Here is an 18,128-nt window from a genome sequence, read left to right on the forward strand (position 1 = left end):
AATAATGCCAATCCACTATCCATTTCTTTTGTCCCAGCACCGTATAAATTCAGCAATAAATATACGTTGCTATACGCACAAATTAAAATATTTTTTTTACATATTATAAATTATTAAATTATGTAACAAAAATTTATGAGAGGCTTATGTAATTAGCACACAATACATCAGTTATGCGTGTTCACCCTCTGTAAAAAAATTCAGGCCACCTGATCAAATAACAATAACTTTATTGATTGATTAATATACTAATTAAAAAATAACAATATAAAGACTAAGCTATGATCACCGTATATACTTTGTGTCTATATAAAACTGTGTTTTGTAATATGCAGACTACTGTGTTAAGTTCGAGAATTTACCGAACATGTTCGTGACGAGGTACAGCCATGGGACTCAATCACAAAAAAAAAAAAAAGAAATAAAGAGAGGGTAAAAACAAATACATTTGTTTTTATCATGAATTTATGAACAGAGTTTGTAATTTTGGAAATATATGTTCATTCATGCAAAGAATTTATGTAAGAATTACTCTGAATCCATCCATACATATATAAAATCAAATCAGTAAAGCATATGCTGAAAAGAATAAAGTTCACTGGAACAAAAGTCTTTCTATTTTACTTTAGAAATTTTTAACCAATCAGAGTAAGAGTAATGTTCACTCAATCACTTGTCACCCCAATCCCCTCAATCACAACCAATGGATTATGTCTATTTTCATGTGGTAAATTTAATCAAAACCCCAAAAGTTATCTTACCCATTTTGACTTTTGTTGTAACTAGCAATATTAATTTTTTTAAATAAAAAAATACGAAATCTACCGTTATTATGTTCCTCATTCTTGAAAAATAATCACATTAATTAAAAAATATAAAATTGATAGAATATGTAATTTATTGCAAATTTATTATGATTTTTTTAGCCTATCTGTCTTTAATTATATTTTCTTATTGAAACTTTTGAGATTGGAGGAAACATGGAATAAAAACATATAATGTATGATTTGGTATGTGAACTTTAACGTTCGATGATGCAAGTCGTTAGCACGTTGCTAGCATGTTACATCTATGACGTTGATGATTATCGAGGTAGAAAATCGTCATTCGAACAAAATTATATTATTTTTAAGATAGAAATAAAACGTATAAAATAAAATCCAAAATAACCGATCGAATTGACTTAATTCAGAAATTTGATTTTTATTTTTAAAAAATTCGATTAAATCGATTTGGTTTCTTGATTATTGTTTTGAAAATTCGGTTAAACAGAATTAATAGATTTAGTTTTTAAATACAATTTCAATTTTATATTGTTTAGTTTAGGGCCATAACAGTTTTGGCCATTGGGCTTTGTTTTTATTGGCCCAAGTTTATTTTGAAAAAATAAGAAAAGCCTCACTGAAATCTCTAGCAATTCAAAAATTACCTTACCCTAAGCTAAATCGACACTTTGTATGCTGGTCATCTTCATCCAAAATCTACTGTGAGAAAATCGGAGATGGCACAAAATGACATCTCTTTCATTTTTAGCACACTCGATATCAAATTGGTACTGTTCATGTTCTTCCTTCTCTACTCGTTTTGATTCTCTATTTCTATAGCCAAACAACCATTTCTGTTTTTTTGCTGTAAGTATTGTGTAATCATTGTAGAAATGCAATTGTTTGTTGTGGATTTCCTGTATGGCCTATCAATCTCACTTAATCATTTGCTTAATTTGATAAATGAATAATTATAAACATATTAAACTAATTTTGTTATTTTAATTGTATACTGGCGTTTGCTGGAACTAAGGCCGTATTTTTGCATCTAACATCATGTATTTGCAGATATTTTTAGCGTCATTTGCATTGCAAGTGAAGAATTTATCAAGCTATATTCATTGTATTTATCAGCAAATTTCGTTGGGTTGGGGTGACAGCACATGAATCTCTCTATTACTTTTAATTTTTTGGATTTTTTCACCTGAACATTCGGTTAGCGTTGTTCCGACCGAAATAACCGATTTTAATTTGGTTCGTTTTTTTCGGTTTTTTATGAAGCCCATTGTTCTGTTTTACATTAGAACAGGCACAGTAACGTCACCAGGTTAAGCAGTGGCGCTTCTGTAATCGGCTTAGTTGAATGGCTTCAAGGCTTCTGTTAAAACGACTCCAAACCCTAACAAGGTCCTCTCCAAGGTTCCACAATAAGTTTTGTCGATCCCAATATCGGTGCTTGAATCTTGCAAGGCATTATTCAGATTCTGTCAACAGTCCACCAGCTCCCGGTTTTCAGTTAAAGAGCTCGTTGAATCAAGATGAGCTCAAGAAGTTCTCTGCCATTGCTGAGACATGGTATTATTTCAAAATTTTCGGAGATTTCCTTTTTTTCCAGTTATTGTTGAAGTTTATTTGTTTTATAATTTTTGTTGAATGAATTGAAGGTGGGATTCGGAAGGGCCATTTAAGCCATTACATGTGATGAATCCTACCAGACTTGCTTTTATCAGGTCTACGTTATGCCGACATTTTGGGTAATCTTATTCTGCACGAGTTTGACTTATTATGTTTCTTTGGCGGTGTTTGTAAATGCTTAAAATAACCTCTAAATTTTTAGAGAAAAAGTTCATGATCAATTTTTTTGAGTATTTGCAAACACTACCTTAATAATGCTAATCCTTAATTTCACTCTTAGGCAAGAATTTATTGATCTTTGTTAATCCTACCAGCGTTGCTTTTATCAGGTCTACTTGTTGTAGGAACCTAAGAAATGATGTTCCACCTTGATATTCTTTTCACTCTTGTTTTTTTTATAAAAACTAGTTGGTGTCAACTTGTTTCAGAAGGGATCCACACTGCCCAAGACCATTTGAGGGATTGAAATTCTTGGATGTTGGTTGTGGAGGGGGTATTTTATCTGAGGTATGCATCTTTAATTTTTGGCTCTCAGGAAGGGCAAGTAATATCTATCCCTTGAGATTGCCTAATGCCTTTCAGATATACTTGGGTACTAGAGTTTCCTGTTTTGAAGTAATCTAATGACTTATCCTTTTAAATTTCAGCCTTTGGCTCGCATGGGTGCTGATGTAACAGGAATTGATGCTATAGAAAAGAATATTAAGATTGCACGCATTCATTCGGTATGTTACTTGCAAAGTCATATAAAAAAAGAGGGGGATCAGTTGTAGGCATAATCAACTAATGCAAGGAGTGATTATGTTTATTTGTATGTGTATTGGGAAAAGTTATTATGGATCTGTCCTTCTCAATGGTTTCAATTTTTTCAAAAGGATTTGGAGCGTCACACATTTATATTTTCTTCGAAATTTTTTTGCTATTCATTTATAAGAGTTTGCATCTTTGCAGGACCGGGATTCAGTTACTTCATCAATTAATTATCAATGCACAACTGCTGGTACACATCATATTTGTTTGTTGCTGCGAAGGTTATAATTGTTGATCTATCATTTTTACTTTTCAATTTTAATAATCTTTGAATTCTTCGTGCATCTTGCATTTTTTTACTTTGGCGGTAACTCATTTCTACGAGCTATTCTGCAAATCTTTCTATTTTCTTCCTATTTCCCTATGTATGCTCACCCAAAAATAACGAACACAAGATTTCTGTTGGTTCTTCCATGTGTTCCTTGTTATTTTTTTAATGTTTGATGGAGCAAGCAGATAAATGGAAGCGGTTAAAGCGTGTGTAAGCTGTATTTCTTTTTACTCTGGCATGGAATGTGATTTATTGCTTTCACATCTTGAATTTCACACAAGTATAACTGTTTCATTTTTACATTACTGTTTACTTGTATTGTTATACATCACACCATGTTAATACGTTAAATTTTGTGTTTTCATCATTTCCATCCGTTTGTGCTTCATGAATGATTTTATATCTTTATTTTTTTTCTATCATTCATTCAGGAAACCTTTTCTTTTGAATTTGTAAACCATTTGTCAAAAGCTGATGCCATCATTATTGTCATACAGAAAAATTGGTGGAAGAGAGGAGAGAATTTGATGCTGTAATTGCTTTGGAGGTGTGTTAGCTTATTCATGCAAATGCGGTTAACAATGGTGCAACTTGTGGAAAATAAGGGCAACCATTAATATGGCTTCCAACGCAATTTACTAATATTGTTCAAGTCTGCATTAAATGAGTGGACACTTTGATTGGATTCAGTTATTTTTTGGTTTAATCATGTTTTGGTTTGATCATGTTTCGTTTTCCTCAGTATTGTGTTCATAAGAAAGTGGACTAATCTGATTGTCTTGCATATCCTACCTAGGTAATTGAGCATGTGGCCGATCCTGCTGAGTTTTGCAAATCCTTGTCAGCGTTGACAGCTGTTGGTGGAGCTACTCTAATCTCAACAATTAATCGTTCAATGAGAGCTTATGCAACTGCCATTGTCATTGCAGAATACGTCTTACATTGGGTATGTATACTATGCAACCGCTCATTGTTTTCGAAGCGTTTGTATGCTGGAAAACCGTGGACTAGATAGAGGCATCAGTAAAGTGCCTTACTTGAATGCCGTTAACAAAATTTCTGACAATGCCTACAGATGTGCGTCATCTGCTTCTAAAATTTGAAAAATATATAATATATTTTCTTGAAAACCTTCTCTGTTTACCAGCAAAATCTATGGGGGTAAAGCATAAAAAAATATGCCTCAAAAGTAGTCCCTCTTTTTCATCATTGTTTGGTATTACAGTGTTTAAATTTTGTTAACATATAGCTTCCGAGAGGTACACATGAATGGTCGAGTTTTCTCACGCCAGAGGAACTGGTCCTAATCCTTGAGCGTGCTTCCGTTCATGTAAGTATAAAATAAAGTTGCTAGCTTTCTCATTCTTGTTTTCCACGGAGTTGACTGTCTCGTTTCTCCTTCATTTGATTTTCGATTGTAATTCCCATCTTTATCAGGTTCAAGAGATGGCCGGGTTTGTCTACAATCCTCTGTCAGGGCTATGGTCTCTCTCTGATGATATCAGTGTAAATTTCATTGCATTTGGAACAAAACACAGCGCATAGAGTAGCCGAAATACACTGTTTTTATATAGGTTTAATTTTTCCGGTTTACCCTTTTGACCATTTTCATTTTTGTCACATCACGATAATAAGTAATGCTCGCTAGCGCACACACGCACTTTCAATAAATTCATACCAACAACAATCTGATGTAATATATAACTGTGTCGATCAGTCTGTAGGTTGTTTCAATATTGTTTTTAAAATAAAATACATTTTTTTATATAAATATAAACGTTCCTTTTTTGAGCATTATCCATCATTTTCAATTTATAATGATAAGTAAAAAATAAAATATTATTTCTTTCTTTTGTAGTGGATATTTGTTTTTGTCGCTTAGCATATGTCATTGTTATTCGTAAACAGACGTGTTTATTTCTTTTTAGAATTTCTTTCGTCTCTAATAAGCAGAAGCTAAAGACGAAAACAAAATGTGACGCACCTTTGCACCCAAACGAAGCTAATATATGCGCGTTCATTTCAAATAAAATACATTTTGTTTTTATACGTAAATACATTACACAGAATAGTAAGCTCCGTTTGGTTAATGGGATTAGGTGGGTTTATAGTTTTTTAAACCACCTAATCTCATGTTTGGTACGTTTTTTTTTTACCAAGTCAATCGCTCATATGAATGATTAGGTTATATTAACTGAGATAAAATAATCATTCCTCACTTTTTAGTATTATTTATTCAACTCTTAATCCTTTCTATTTTTTCAATTTTATCTTTCTCTTATATCCAAACTCAACACCACTTCCCGCCACGACCGCCCACCGACAGCCGCCGCCGGCCGACCGCCGCCGCCGGCCCCACCACCGCCGACTTCCGGCCGATCGTCGCCGGCAGCCGCCGCCTCCGCCGTCAGCCGCACCGACGTGGCCGGACCGTCGTCGCCACCTCCGCTGCCGAATCGGTCGCCGGACCAACGCTGTCGGATCGATCGTCGGAGTGGAAGAAGAAAAAAAAAAGAAAGAGCAATTTTGTCATTTCATCAAAAAATTCAAAATTATCCTACACTTAAAAATCTTATCAAACATAATATTATTTTACATCATTTAGTACATTTCTACGACAATCATTTTCTTTATCATTTACATACTAATCATTAGTTTATTTTATCTTCCAACCAAACGCAGCGTTAGGATATAATTTACACAAGACTTTGTATGAGAAGGTTTGGTGCAAAATGTCCTTCGTTTCCTGTTCGGTCTTTTTTAGTTTTTATTTTTGCAATATTATCCGAGAACTTGTGTTCAAATCCCACTTGTATACATAATAGTTAGATTAGATTAAAATTTATCTTAGTATAAAAAAACAGCACAATAAGAAAGTGAGATTTCATTTAATGCAACGTTATAACGGTCAAGTTTTTCAGAGAAATAAGCAAAATCGATTATCCAGGCATCTAATGAAAATTGTCCCCCCATGTCTTCAATTTTCGGGTACAGAGATCACGGTCAATAATAACGACCTCCACTCCTAGTCTAATTTAGCAATCCATAGCACAGTTAACTTATCAAGAACATTTGATAATGATATAAAGGAAAAATAATTTTAGGTAACAAGGAGAAATGAAAATGTATAGAAAAATTTGAACCAAAAATTCTCATCCCCCAGAACAAATTTGCATGGAAACGACACCATATGGTGGGTGATTAAGAACTCCATTCATCAGCTATAATTGGTGGGATAAAAGAACAACCCTGAAGAGTCTGCTCAAATATATGTCCTACTCTCAACAACTTTTCCTGCACCATCAACATTCAGAGAAATGCATCAGAACAAACTTTATTTTCTTATAGGAAAAGGCATATCATTAATTTCAACTATGCAGCATATTAAATAGCATTGAGATGTATAGTTGCAGAATGAACAAGTTAAATTTTTTGCTAAGACAAGAATATTTACGCACCTCATCAAATGCAGCACCAATCATTTGAATTCCTACGGGCAGCCCCGCAGATCCCCCTTCAACAAATCCACATGGCACAACCAATGCAGGCAGACCAGCCAAGTTAACATTGACCTGCGTGAACACATAAAAATATAAAAGAATCAGCAAATCAGAACGGTGCTTGTGCGGAAAATAATCTGATTCAATATCCATGCAAAGATGTCGTGTAACCTTTTTGCATCTCTCCCTCTCTACACACACACACACACACATATTCCAGACTACTTCACAAATGGGAAAGGGTAAAAGATTTTTCTACTCTAGCAACTAAAAATGACTTGGGTGTAAAGAACGATAACCCCTTAACCCCTCAACTAAAAATGACTTGGGTGTAAAGAATGATAACCCCTTAACCCCTCATTAAGATATAGGAACCATGAAGACTCACGGTGCAGATGCACAAGATAAGGGAACAACAAAAACAACTGAAAATCTCCAAATAAATACACAACTGCAAAATCTAGAAGTGTTTCTACAAACTCACAGTCATTATGTCTCCTGCGTACATAGCCAGTGGGTCATTTTTCTTCTCACCTGGACAAATTACATAACTCTTTTGAATGATTTCAAACTAGAACAATAAGAGAAAAAATCAGGGGTCCATAAACCAAAGATGAAATAAAGCGCAACATGAACTATGCCGGTGTCATACCAATTTTATAAGCAACAGATGGAGCAGCAGGAGATATCAAGATATCATTTTTGTCCAAAGTTTCCTTGAACCCATTCCGAATAAGAGTCCTAACCTGAAACAGCAGCAAAGAAAATAATTAAGTGCAGAAAGAATAACAATGTGATAAAACACTCATGACACAATGATCACACCAAATTACTTCCAGGGCGACAGTTGATCAGCTTATCAAACATTGAGTTTCAAATATTCTACAGCCGCAGCAGAATGACAAAACATATGGTATTAATTTTCTTTATCTAAGTCGTCTTATCCATGAACAATATAAAAACAGGGAATTGGTAGTCAAACCTGCTGGGCACGCTTGTAATATGCATCATAATAACCAGCTGAAAGTGCGTACGCACCCATTAGAATTCGCATTTTAACCTGCAACAAGAAGATAAATGTTGCAAAGTGAATATCTGGAGAGGTCTTCTCTCTGACAAGATAATGGAACAACAACAGACGAATACTTCCCACGACAATACATATGTCATAAACCCATAGCACAATAATGAGCTATTTTTCCCCAATAGATTTTCAAGAGTCATACCTCAGAACCAAAACCTTTAGCTCGAGAACCCCCATAAAGAGAATTAAGCTCTTCTCCAAAAACTTGATTGCCATATCTGAACAGAATAATAATTAGATACAAGGTTTCTGCTGTTATTCCATACAATAAGTATTGGGTAGTTTATAATAGAGATGATTATATACTGCTGTCTTCCAAATCCACCAATCAACATCCCACTAGTTCTCTATTCGAATTGTTATAAAGGAATGTTGTAATATAACCTGACACCATCATAACGAGACAAATTTGATGATGACTCAGACGAAGCAAGAATATAGTAAGCTGGCAATCCAATGGAAAATGACGGTAATGAGACCTGCATCATGCAAAAAAATATGGAAAGGAAAAAATTATGATTCTATCAGAGTGGCATAAATGAATGAAGATTAGGGAAATATATATGACAGAGAAAAGGAAACCTCAGTGACAATGCAACCTAGTTCTTCCAAATGCAAAACAGCATCACGAACTGAAGATACTACTTCCGAATCAACCCCATCTCCAAGCGTTTCACAAATCACACCAACTTTCATCCCCCTCAAGGGTTTAGACTCCAAGTAATCAATTGCAATGAATTGTGATGCGTAGTCAGGAACTTCCTAAAACGTATTCGCCCATCAAGATTAAGAGACAGCTGAAGAATCTTGAAAGCATGAGATTTTATACACACAAATGTATAAAAAATAAATGAGGTTTGCCTTCATCTCAATTTATGCCCAACAACCCGACCATTCACCTTAATTCTTACACTGGTTATAAGATATTTTTGGTAGTAGATGATTGGGTGCTACTAAATCACGAATGCAGGTTTAAGTATTTAAACATTTACTCTCTTGCTACTGGTCGCATCAAAATTATCATGGCCCGATATAGTGTGAAGGAGAATTCCTGCATCAGCAACAGATGAACCAAGGCATCCAATAACATCCAAGGATGATGCATATGCCACAAGTCCATATCTTGAAACGCGCCCATATGTTGGCTTTAATCCAACAACCCCACAGAATGATGCTGGTTGCCGAACACTTCCACCAGTATCACTTCCCAGTGAAACCATGCACTGTCTGGCAGAAACAGCTGCAGCTGAACCCCCTGAAGACCCTCCTGGTACCCGTGACAAATCCCAAGGATTAGCCGTCACCTAACGAATATGAAGATGTGTCACCTGAGTAAACCATATCCAATTACATGCTATAATTTAAGCTAATTCTTCATTTTGTAATAGTTTATCAACTCGAAATAGTAGTAACAAATCAAAAGAGCACTGAGCCATCTAAATATCTTATAACGATTTCAATATCCATAAAGATCTAATTGAACACTAAAGGACTGAAAGTGCTGCAATTATTTGGGATTGACCGTACTATTTGATCTGTGATGTTGGCTCAATAAACTGGAATATTAAAAGTCAAATTATGGTCGCTAGACTTTACTTTGGAACCTTTTACAAGAGAATATATAATCAATTATTTGAATCCATCTCCCCACCAAGAATCAGGTAATACTTCAAACTTTAACATGGTGATTCTCTACACAGGGTAATGCAAGTAAAAATGGAATCAGGTTTAATCATAGACTCTAGGGGTAACTAGCATATATACACAAGTCAAGATGCAACTCTTCAATGAATCACAACTTGCCATGCAGCCGGCACCTTGGTCTGCTTTAAAGACTCAAGGTATCAATGAACCTACCAAAGATAAAGGAATTGTTCAGTACATCTTATATTAAGTTATTTTTTCCTTTTAAACTGATAAATATTTGCTTGTTATAATTTTATACCTCGTAAAATACATTCTGGGGATGTCACAAAGATTTGTACAAAGTATTTTGATTTTAGACCATTATGTCTAGATACAACAATATTCTATCAAGGGGCCTGTCTTTTCTTACACCTTGCTTTTAAGCTATAGTCACTCAAGAGACTTGCAACTCTGGTAAGGATTTGGTATCCCAACATTACACCTGACCACAGTTCCAAAGTCAACGGTTTAGCATATAGCCATAGACACGACTCGATTCTGGTTATGTTACGGTTTAAACCAAATTCTTCGATAACGGTCGTGAAAGAAAATAAAATTACTTTTCATAAGGTCATCAAACTACATAAATTTAGTCATGCAATAATTGTATTACAAAATATAACAACCATTTGAAAAAGAAATAAAATTTGTATTTGAAAATAAGAAAATAAAAAAAGTATTACAAATTATATAAATTAAGTTGTCAATCTATGCTCACGACTTTAAAACTTAAGATAAATTTTCAGGTTTAGACTTATTAGATTATGATTCCAAATGGCATCGGTTTAGGTTCCAGTTTCTAATCGTAAATCATCGGTTTTGATTCCGTTTTGGAACAACTAATAAAAGGTTTTGGTTGCAGTTTTCGAGGTAATGTTCTGATTTTGGTTTACTACTCAAAGGGAAACATAGTCGAGTTTACGTCGTATATGTTAAAATACATTCCAATTTTTCAATCAGTAGCCCCTCAATGAGACAAATCATAATGCTGCACAACTGATTATTTCACGGACAAAGTATATTCTGAGGTACAAAATACCGCAACACAAAATATATACTACAAAGTGCAAAAATTGCAACTTTCTCCGCGAAGAAAAAAAAACAAAACCAATATCCAGATATTTTACGGAAGTCCATAGATTGAAAGTGTTTGTGAACAGAGACAATTTTAATCCGTCAAAAACCTCCAGAAAATTCACAAGCTTCAGTTCACTTAGTCACATTGCACATTTTAACGATTCAGATGACCATTTTTACGAGCAGAGGAACCCACACATAGCAAACCAAGTAAAGTTCATGCAAAAATCAAACTCTATCATCGCTACAAAAAAGATACTAACTTGATAAGCAGAGCCTTCAGTTGTACTCCCCATACCAAACTCATCTAAGTTCGTCTTCCCAACAATAATAGCCCCCGCCTCCCTAAGCTTCTTCACTGCCGTGGCATCAAAAGGTGGCCGATAATTCTCCAAAATCCTAGATCCTGCGGTCGAGGGCATGTCGGAGGTGCAAATATTATCCTTAACCCCGACCAATACCCCAGCTAGGGGCCCCACTTCATCATTGTTCCTAATCTTATCATCCAGCTCCTGAGCCTGCCTCAACACGGCTTCTTCTGGAGAGACGTATAGGAAGCTGTTAACTTGAGGCTCAGTGCGGCGGAGGCGGTGGAGGAAGGACTTGGCGAGGTCGACGGCAGATGTTTGGCGGGAGAGGAGTGATTTACGGGTCGTGAGGATATCAGATGGCGGACAAGGAATGGCGGTGGCCGTGGGATGGAGGGGTGAGGCGTGTAGGTATTTGAAGGTGGCGGCGGCGGTTGCGGGAGATCGGAAGAGACGTGGCGGTTGGGCTGAGGATAGCATTTTCCGGTGGTGCATTGGAACATGAAAGTAAGCTGTTATTTGTTAACTTATCTTGATCGCCATTTTGGGCTCATTAAGATGGGCCCATGATAATATTTGATATAGCCTAGCCCAAAGTTCCGTTGGTCCAATAGTTGAGCCCATTTAGTAGGGTTTCATTTCGTTCCTCATGCGCACCAGATATAAATTCAAACCCCAACAAATTTTACAAGCGAGGCGCAGATCTAAATCCACTGAAATGGTGACATTCAAGGTACTTTTGTTTGTAGTTTCGCTATCTGCTGTGTCTTTGAACTCATATATTCGTGTAATTATACTTGTACGTGCTATTTTTATTGTGCAATGCGTTAGGTGTTTGATTCGGGTTCGAAGCCAGATGTAATTGACTGGGTTGTGTACTTGCGCAGTTCCACCAGTATCAGGTCGTGGGGAGAGCTCTTCCGACGGAAACAGATGCCCACCCTAAGATCTACCGCATGAAGCTTTGGGCTACTAATGAGGTCCGAGCCAAGTCCAAATTCTGGTATTATTGCACTCTCCGTCCTCTTCTTTATCCCCAGTCTCCCAATTGGACGCTGTTGGATGTTAAAAGGATACATTTACTTTGAACGCTCCTATAGGCTTGATCGGGGTTGTTTTAGTTTACGCCTGGTTTTCTTCAAAATTCTCAGCACCCCTTGAAACCAAGTCAAATGATAACTGAAACCATGAATATTTGCGATCAAAAGAAAAGAAATATTTGTGGGGGTAGATGGGGAAATATATGGCAGGAGTCTTTTGTTTTTTTTATTAACATTTATTTAGCTCTATAGCCCAATGTTGTATCTACTCTATCTAGAATTCATGTGTTTTAAAGATCAGTTGGAATACATTTTTCTTAATTTTATGTTGGTTATTAGTTTCTTATTTAAAAGAATATAATTTTGATTGGATTACAACTTGATTTGTTTAGGCTCGAAACCCTTTATCTTATCTTGTATGATAAATGCTGGATATATTCAGTTACTATTATTTTCCCGGCCTGGCATTGAAGTAGAAGCAAATTCTGTTTCTCAGTGGCACGACTTCATACATACTAAGAAACAAATTTTTTTCCCGTTTTTTATGTGGAATACCTAAGTAATATCTCTCACGACGGCCTTACAAAAACTGAGTTTTGTATATTTTAGTGGTCTTCATAACTAACCCTCAAGTAAGTAAGATGAGAAAATAACATAGGTTGTGTTGTAATTTCTATATATTATTATTTAAATACTATTTGTTTTACAACTTGCTGAAACATTTTTAGATAAAAATAATTTAATTTTAATAGTTAAATGTGTTACATGTGTGCTCTTGCCATTAATAAGTTAAAGATTTGCATTGATTATATTAGATGGGTTTTTGATAGTGTTTTATTCGTGAAGGTACTTCTTGAGGAAGCTTAAGAAGGTGAAAAAGAGCAACGGTCAGGTTCTTGCTATCAATGAGGTAAATGATCCTATTGTTTCATCTTTTGTTCTGATCATTTTAGTTTCTTTGGTTTGAAATTAAAAACAGATATATCGTTTAAAGATATCGGTTCCCATTTAGACTACCTCACTGTCTGGTGAAACTTTCCTCGATTAAGCATTAGGATTTAAACAAAAACATTTTTTATGCTTGGCATTGTTGGATGATTTTCATCTACACTCTACTAATCTCCTGTTCATTTTGATACCGATAATATGTTCCTATGTGATATCTTGAGAAAACATGTTGATCCTTGCACCGACATTCACATTGGGACCATCTCTGTCTTTCCCGTGGGTTTGTAGATTTTTGAGAAGAACCCAACTACTATTAAGAACTATGGAATCTGGCTGCGATACCAAAGTCGAACTGGATATCACAACATGTACAAGGAATACCGCGATACTACCTTGAACGGTGCTGTTGAACAGATGTATACAGAAATGGCTTCTCGCCACAGAGTTCGACACCATTGCATCCAAATTATTAAGACTGCAACCATTCCCGCTAAGCTGTGCAAGAGGGAGAGCACAAAGCAATTCCATGACTCGAAGATCAAGTTTCCCTTGGTGTTTAGAAAGGTGAGGCCCCCAACTAGAAAGCTCAAGACCACATACAAAGCATCCCGGCCGAACTTGTTTATGTAAGCTGATTGAGTTGGTGATTGCCAAATTTATACCCGCTCATTTTGTAGTCGGTAAATTGAATCCAGTTTTTGGTTTTATTTTTCTAATCATTAGACAAATATCATCTGTACTAGTGTTTATCTGAAACGAACTACTATAGATATTCTGGATTATGAATGATCAAGTACTATTTTTAATTTAATCTGACTTTATTTCTGACGTTTTCTAGTAGCTAGTAATTTTATTCTACTGTTGTGTTTTAATAGGCATCTACAAAATTTTACGGCGTTTTTTGACATGTTTATTCACATCCCGTAACATTTATGCTTGATTATATTATTGTTTCTATTTGAATCATTGAAACATAAACAAGTAGTATAATCCGTGGATTTACAATTTGTATAGACGTCTAAAATTGAATACATGTTGATAGTGATAGTTCAATACGTCAAAAGCTAAGGGATTTCATAAATCGTGTATTTAATTCATCTTTGATAAATAATAATTAAAGATATTTAATTATTTTATCATGTTAAATTATTTTATCATAGTTTGAGAGAGTGTGTTAATAAATTAAAAAATCTTGTCAAAAACATGAACAAATGTCGATATTACTTATCTGAATTAATAAAGGATAAGTAAACCAAGATTCTCAACAAATTGTTTCCACGATGTATCTTTAGAAAAACCCTCATGGTAGTGGGTGGCTTGAAATTTCCCATTGAGAAGATGCTAGGTTATATAATTAATGTAATATGAATTGTGTAAACATATTATTGGCATGCTTTGAAATCTGAACGTTGAATTCTTCAAAATCGGAAGGAAAAAAAACAGTAAAGATTATGGACATTGTTTTGACAGGTTGAAATCTGAACGTTACGCACTTACGTCGCAACGAAAAATGTCTGATTTTGAAGTATAGCTAATTATAATTATTTAATCTCACGGTTGTAAGACTTGTTTAATTATTGCAATATATTAATTTTGATGTATTGGAGTTTTTGAAAATACACATGACAAAATTTCATGCTCAAAAGTCAAAAAATCCTAATACCATTTTCCAAAGAATCTCAAAGTACCACACAAATGTCTCATCTTATTATAAACTATTCATTACAACAAACCATTAATAGGTTAAATAAATTTTATTTCTTAATTAACTTTGATTTATCTAATATTGATAGTTATGCGAGTAACCATTTAGGCATATTAATATATTATTAAAACCTCAACAAACAAAAAACACCGAATTTACTTTTAACTAATTACATGGTCAACTAGTATTTAATATAAGACAAAAACTTGTATGAGACGGTCTCACGGGTCATATTTTGTGATACGGATCTCTTATTTGGGTTATCCATGAAAAAATATTAGTTTTTATACTAAGAGTATTACTTTTTATTGTGAATATCGGTAGAGTTGACCAGTCTCACAGATAAAGATTCGTGAGACCGTCTCACAAAAGACATACTCTTAATATAATTTCAACCAGAACTAAAGAGCAAAATCCGAAAACGAGGCGGCTGGAGCCAAATATCATGAACACCTCTGCTCTCTCTCTATATGTAATAGGCAAAAACTTGTGTGAGACGGTCTCACGGGTCGTATTTGTGAGACAGATCTTTTATTTGGGTCATCCATGAAAAAGTATTATTTTTTATGCTAAGAGTATTACTTTTTATTGTGAATATGGGTAGGGTTGACTCGTCTCACATATTAATATCCGTGAGACGGTCTCACATGAGACTCACTCATGTAATAACACACAAAGATAAATATATTAAAATCCAAAAACAAATCCATAAAAACTTAAGTTCAAAGTGGAAAATATCATAAGCGACTTTCATTTCAGTACAATAAACTTAGAGTGTTGGAGCGGTTTATAAAAGCAACACGAAGAAGATTCAGTTTTTTAAAATATTATTCTTGACATTTTTGCCCAAAGATATTAGAAACAAATGTTATTGTTTGGGTTATATATGTAATTTTATATTGGTGTTATGAAGTCGGACCAAAATGTTTTAATAATAATTATTAATATATATGTGTGTGTTTTTCGATTGTCATATTTAGGTCCAAACTGAAAGACCAATACATGTATAGGTAGCATTTATAAAATAACCGTAATTCCATGGTCGATAGCATATAGTTCATCAGATAATAATTACTTAAATTTAAGATGATGTCTCGTGTTCTAGTAATTATTATTAAAATTTGATTAAAAATTATTAGGTGTTCGAATTTCAATTTAATTTTTATCTTTTAATTTATAGTCACATCCTATTTTTTCTGCCTGAATGTTAACTAATAAAGATAAACTCTCGACACAAGAAAAATGCCAATTACCTCGGCCACAATCATGTTTATTTGTATTTTGAATTGAATTTGAATCATTTGATTTGAGTGAGTAGTTGTATGTTTCAGATAATATTAATCATTAACCTCTGGGCCCTAATAATTGGATGATATAGTGATGATAATGATAATAATGATAATGATAATAATAATAATAATAATAAATATCAATCAATTTATTAAAAAATAATTAGTAAGATAAAATAGTAATTTTAAGGGGGAAAAAGAAAGAAACAATTTATAATTGTGTACCGCATAGTTGAAGAGTTCTTGTGATTGATCACCAAAAATCGAATCAAAATATGTTCAATTTAAAGATAATTAATACTCTGATGCATGTATTGTGTGCTTGTACAGTTCGTTTTTTTAGCGAAAACAAAAAAAAATGATGAAAATACAAAAAATTAGTGATTGTAAATAAATAGTCACTAAACTACAATAAATACATCAATTTTATTATTTTACAAAAGTGAATGACATTTTTGCAAATAAAAAAAATCGAGGGACACAAAATGAGTGTTATTTTGGTAAATAAAAACATCTAATGACTAAAAAGATATGAGGCCATATAAAATGACTAATTTGTTTAATAATTTTGGTTTGTTAGAAATTAAAGTATAATATACTCATAATTTCATCAAAATCTTCACCAATTATTTAGAAAATAATAATTAAAAGATATCTACTATGGACTATGGTAAGATAGTAAGATGAAACTAAGATATTTGACCTCTTAAGCATTTAGGCATCCAAATATCGTTGATGTGATGTACAATTTTATGAAGGCAAAAACTTGTGTGATACGGTCTCACGGGTCGTATTTGTGAGACGAATCTCTTATTTAGGTCATCCATGAAAAAGTATTATTTTTATGCTAAGAATATTACTTTTCATTGTGAATATAGGTAGGGTTGACCCGTCTCACAGATTAAGATCTGTGAAACGGTCTCAAATGAGATCCACTCGTTTATCAAATGCAATAGTTGAGCGCTATTTCGACGATATTAACATAAGTTCTATAATGAACGTTTGTAGATCAATTATTATGAAAATTGATTAAAATATATAAATGGTATTGGTCGATTAATTTCAAATAAAATTCAATCATAAAATCTTTCCGTAAATTGATGGTTTCTCTGCGATGAATAATAATTTCATGAACTATCAAAATCGAGCCCCATTTCACAGAATTTGAATGGATCTGACTGTGTCTTGTTCACCGGAATACTTGCTCTCTTCTCGTCAAAGTTGAATTCAACATTCTAAATATATTATTTATGATTATGAATATATTTAATTAAAAAAATAAAAGGCATCTTTGAAAAGTCACAAGGTCTCANGATATGTTTTAATAACTATATATATCAATAAAGTGTTAAAATAGTTTAATGGATAGAGTAATTATTTTCAAATCATCAAGTTTTAGGTTCAATTTTTACTTTGATTTTTTTTCTTTTCTTTTTTCTATTTATTTTTTAATTCTTATAAAAAATTACAGTGTAATCACTCATAATTTCTTGTAATTATATTTTGATCCTCATTTAAATATAAACCAAATGAATTATAAAAAATATTATATAAACAAGAAAAACTACGACGGTGCACTAATATATTATTAAATTTGTGACACTTAAATTAACTAAATTTGGTTTCATGGTAGATTTTTTTAAATACAAACAATATCCTTCTAAAATTATAAAAATACTCTATTTTCATTTAACAAAAATTATTATAAAAATCTATTTTAATCAATTTGTGTATTATCTTATCACTACCATGTCCACTTTCCAAAAATTTTAAAACTAATAAAATATTTTTGTAATCTTTGTCCAAATTTTAGAATTTTCAAATGATAATTTTTTCTAATATAAAAAATTATTATGAAAAATATTAAATTTAAAATAAAAAATCAACAAAAAAATAACACATATATAATCAACAAAAAAATAACACATATATACACACAAGGAGTGAGGGAAAAAAGTCTCCAGTATACCATAAATTAACGGACACTGTGCAATAGCCAATAGCTGTGCTG

At 33.4% G+C, this 18,128-nt stretch overlaps 3 protein-coding genes across 5 annotated transcripts; 2 read left to right on the forward strand and 1 right to left on the reverse strand.

The window, feature by feature from the left end:
* The first annotated feature begins 1,419 nt into the window (after positions 1 to 1,419).
* On the forward strand, positions 1,420 to 5,167 carry LOC140967455 (ubiquinone biosynthesis O-methyltransferase, mitochondrial). Of its 3 annotated transcripts, XM_073427982.1 has the most exons (10): positions 1,420 to 1,552; positions 2,074 to 2,339; positions 2,429 to 2,518; positions 2,828 to 2,906; positions 3,047 to 3,124; positions 3,351 to 3,399; positions 3,978 to 4,027; positions 4,277 to 4,426; positions 4,730 to 4,810; positions 4,918 to 5,167. In XM_073427982.1, exons 2-10 carry the CDS (start codon positions 2,128 to 2,130, stop codon positions 5,023 to 5,025), a joined length of 897 nt encoding a protein of 298 aa, XP_073284083.1. In that variant the 5' UTR covers positions 1,420 to 1,552; positions 2,074 to 2,127; the 3' UTR covers positions 5,026 to 5,167. The 3 variants fall into 3 exon arrangements, with proteins under 3 accessions (XP_073284083.1, XP_073284084.1, XP_073284082.1); XM_073427983.1 differs by lacking the exon at positions 1,420 to 1,552 and having other exon boundaries at positions 1,645 to 2,339; positions 2,429 to 2,494; XM_073427981.1 differs by lacking the exon at positions 1,420 to 1,552 and having other exon boundaries at positions 1,648 to 2,339.
* A 1,439-nt stretch (positions 5,168 to 6,606) lies between these two features.
* On the reverse strand, positions 6,607 to 11,646 carry LOC140967428 (glutamyl-tRNA(Gln) amidotransferase subunit A, chloroplastic/mitochondrial). The gene is made up of 10 exons (XM_073427949.1): positions 11,091 to 11,646; positions 9,057 to 9,368; positions 8,647 to 8,826; positions 8,449 to 8,543; positions 8,207 to 8,282; positions 7,963 to 8,040; positions 7,633 to 7,726; positions 7,465 to 7,514; positions 6,939 to 7,052; positions 6,607 to 6,774 (listed from the first exon to the last, which is right to left on the reverse strand). Exons 1-10 carry the CDS (start codon positions 11,628 to 11,630, stop codon positions 6,682 to 6,684), a joined length of 1,632 nt encoding a protein of 543 aa, XP_073284050.1. The 5' UTR covers positions 11,631 to 11,646; the 3' UTR covers positions 6,607 to 6,681.
* Positions 11,647 to 11,745: 99 nt separating this feature from the next.
* LOC140967364 (large ribosomal subunit protein eL20y-like) lies at positions 11,746 to 13,948 on the forward strand. The gene is made up of 4 exons (XM_073427846.1): positions 11,746 to 11,868; positions 12,023 to 12,138; positions 13,022 to 13,085; positions 13,412 to 13,948. The coding sequence occupies exons 1-4, from the start codon at positions 11,785 to 11,787 to the stop codon at positions 13,751 to 13,753; spliced, it is 606 nt and encodes a 201-aa protein (XP_073283947.1). The 5' UTR covers positions 11,746 to 11,784; the 3' UTR covers positions 13,754 to 13,948.
* The last annotated feature ends 4,180 nt before the right edge of the window (positions 13,949 to 18,128 follow it).

Source organism: Primulina huaijiensis, unplaced genomic scaffold (genome assembly GCF_012295235.1).
Source record: "Primulina huaijiensis isolate GDHJ02 unplaced genomic scaffold, ASM1229523v2 scaffold25037, whole genome shotgun sequence".
In the NCBI taxonomy this organism is placed as follows: Eukaryota; Viridiplantae; Streptophyta; class Magnoliopsida; order Lamiales; family Gesneriaceae; genus Primulina; species Primulina huaijiensis.

What these genes read in the sequence shown, in the direction of transcription:
- LOC140967455 (XM_073427982.1), top strand. Translation starts at nt 2,128, where the DNA reads ATGGCTTCAAGGCTTCTGTTAAAACGACTCCAAACCCTAACAAGGTCC. An exon ending in GAGGGGGTATTTTATCTGAG is followed by an intron (nt 2,907 to 3,046) that starts GTATGCATCTTT and finishes TTTAAATTTCAG; the next exon opens with CCTTTGGCTCGCATGGGTGC. An exon ending in TTATCAATGCACAACTGCTG is followed by an intron (nt 3,400 to 3,977) that starts GTACACATCATA and finishes ATTGTCATACAG; the next exon opens with AAAAATTGGTGGAAGAGAGG.
- LOC140967428 (XM_073427949.1), bottom strand. Translation starts at nt 11,630, where the DNA reads ATGCACCACCGGAAAATGCTATCCTCAGCCCAACCGCCACGTCTCTTC. An exon ending in TAGGTTGCATTGTCACTGAG is followed by an intron (nt 8,544 to 8,646) that starts GTTTCCTTTTCT and finishes TGCATGATGCAG; the next exon opens with GTCTCATTACCGTCATTTTC. An exon ending in ATTACAAGCGTGCCCAGCAG is followed by an intron (nt 7,727 to 7,962) that starts GTTTGACTACCA and finishes CTGCTGTTTCAG; the next exon opens with GTTAGGACTCTTATTCGGAA.
- LOC140967364 (XM_073427846.1), top strand. Translation starts at nt 11,785, where the DNA reads ATGCGCACCAGATATAAATTCAAACCCCAACAAATTTTACAAGCGAGG. An exon ending in CTGAAATGGTGACATTCAAG is followed by an intron (nt 11,869 to 12,022) that starts GTACTTTTGTTT and finishes GTACTTGCGCAG; the next exon opens with TTCCACCAGTATCAGGTCGT. An exon ending in AGGTTCTTGCTATCAATGAG is followed by an intron (nt 13,086 to 13,411) that starts GTAAATGATCCT and finishes GTGGGTTTGTAG; the next exon opens with ATTTTTGAGAAGAACCCAAC.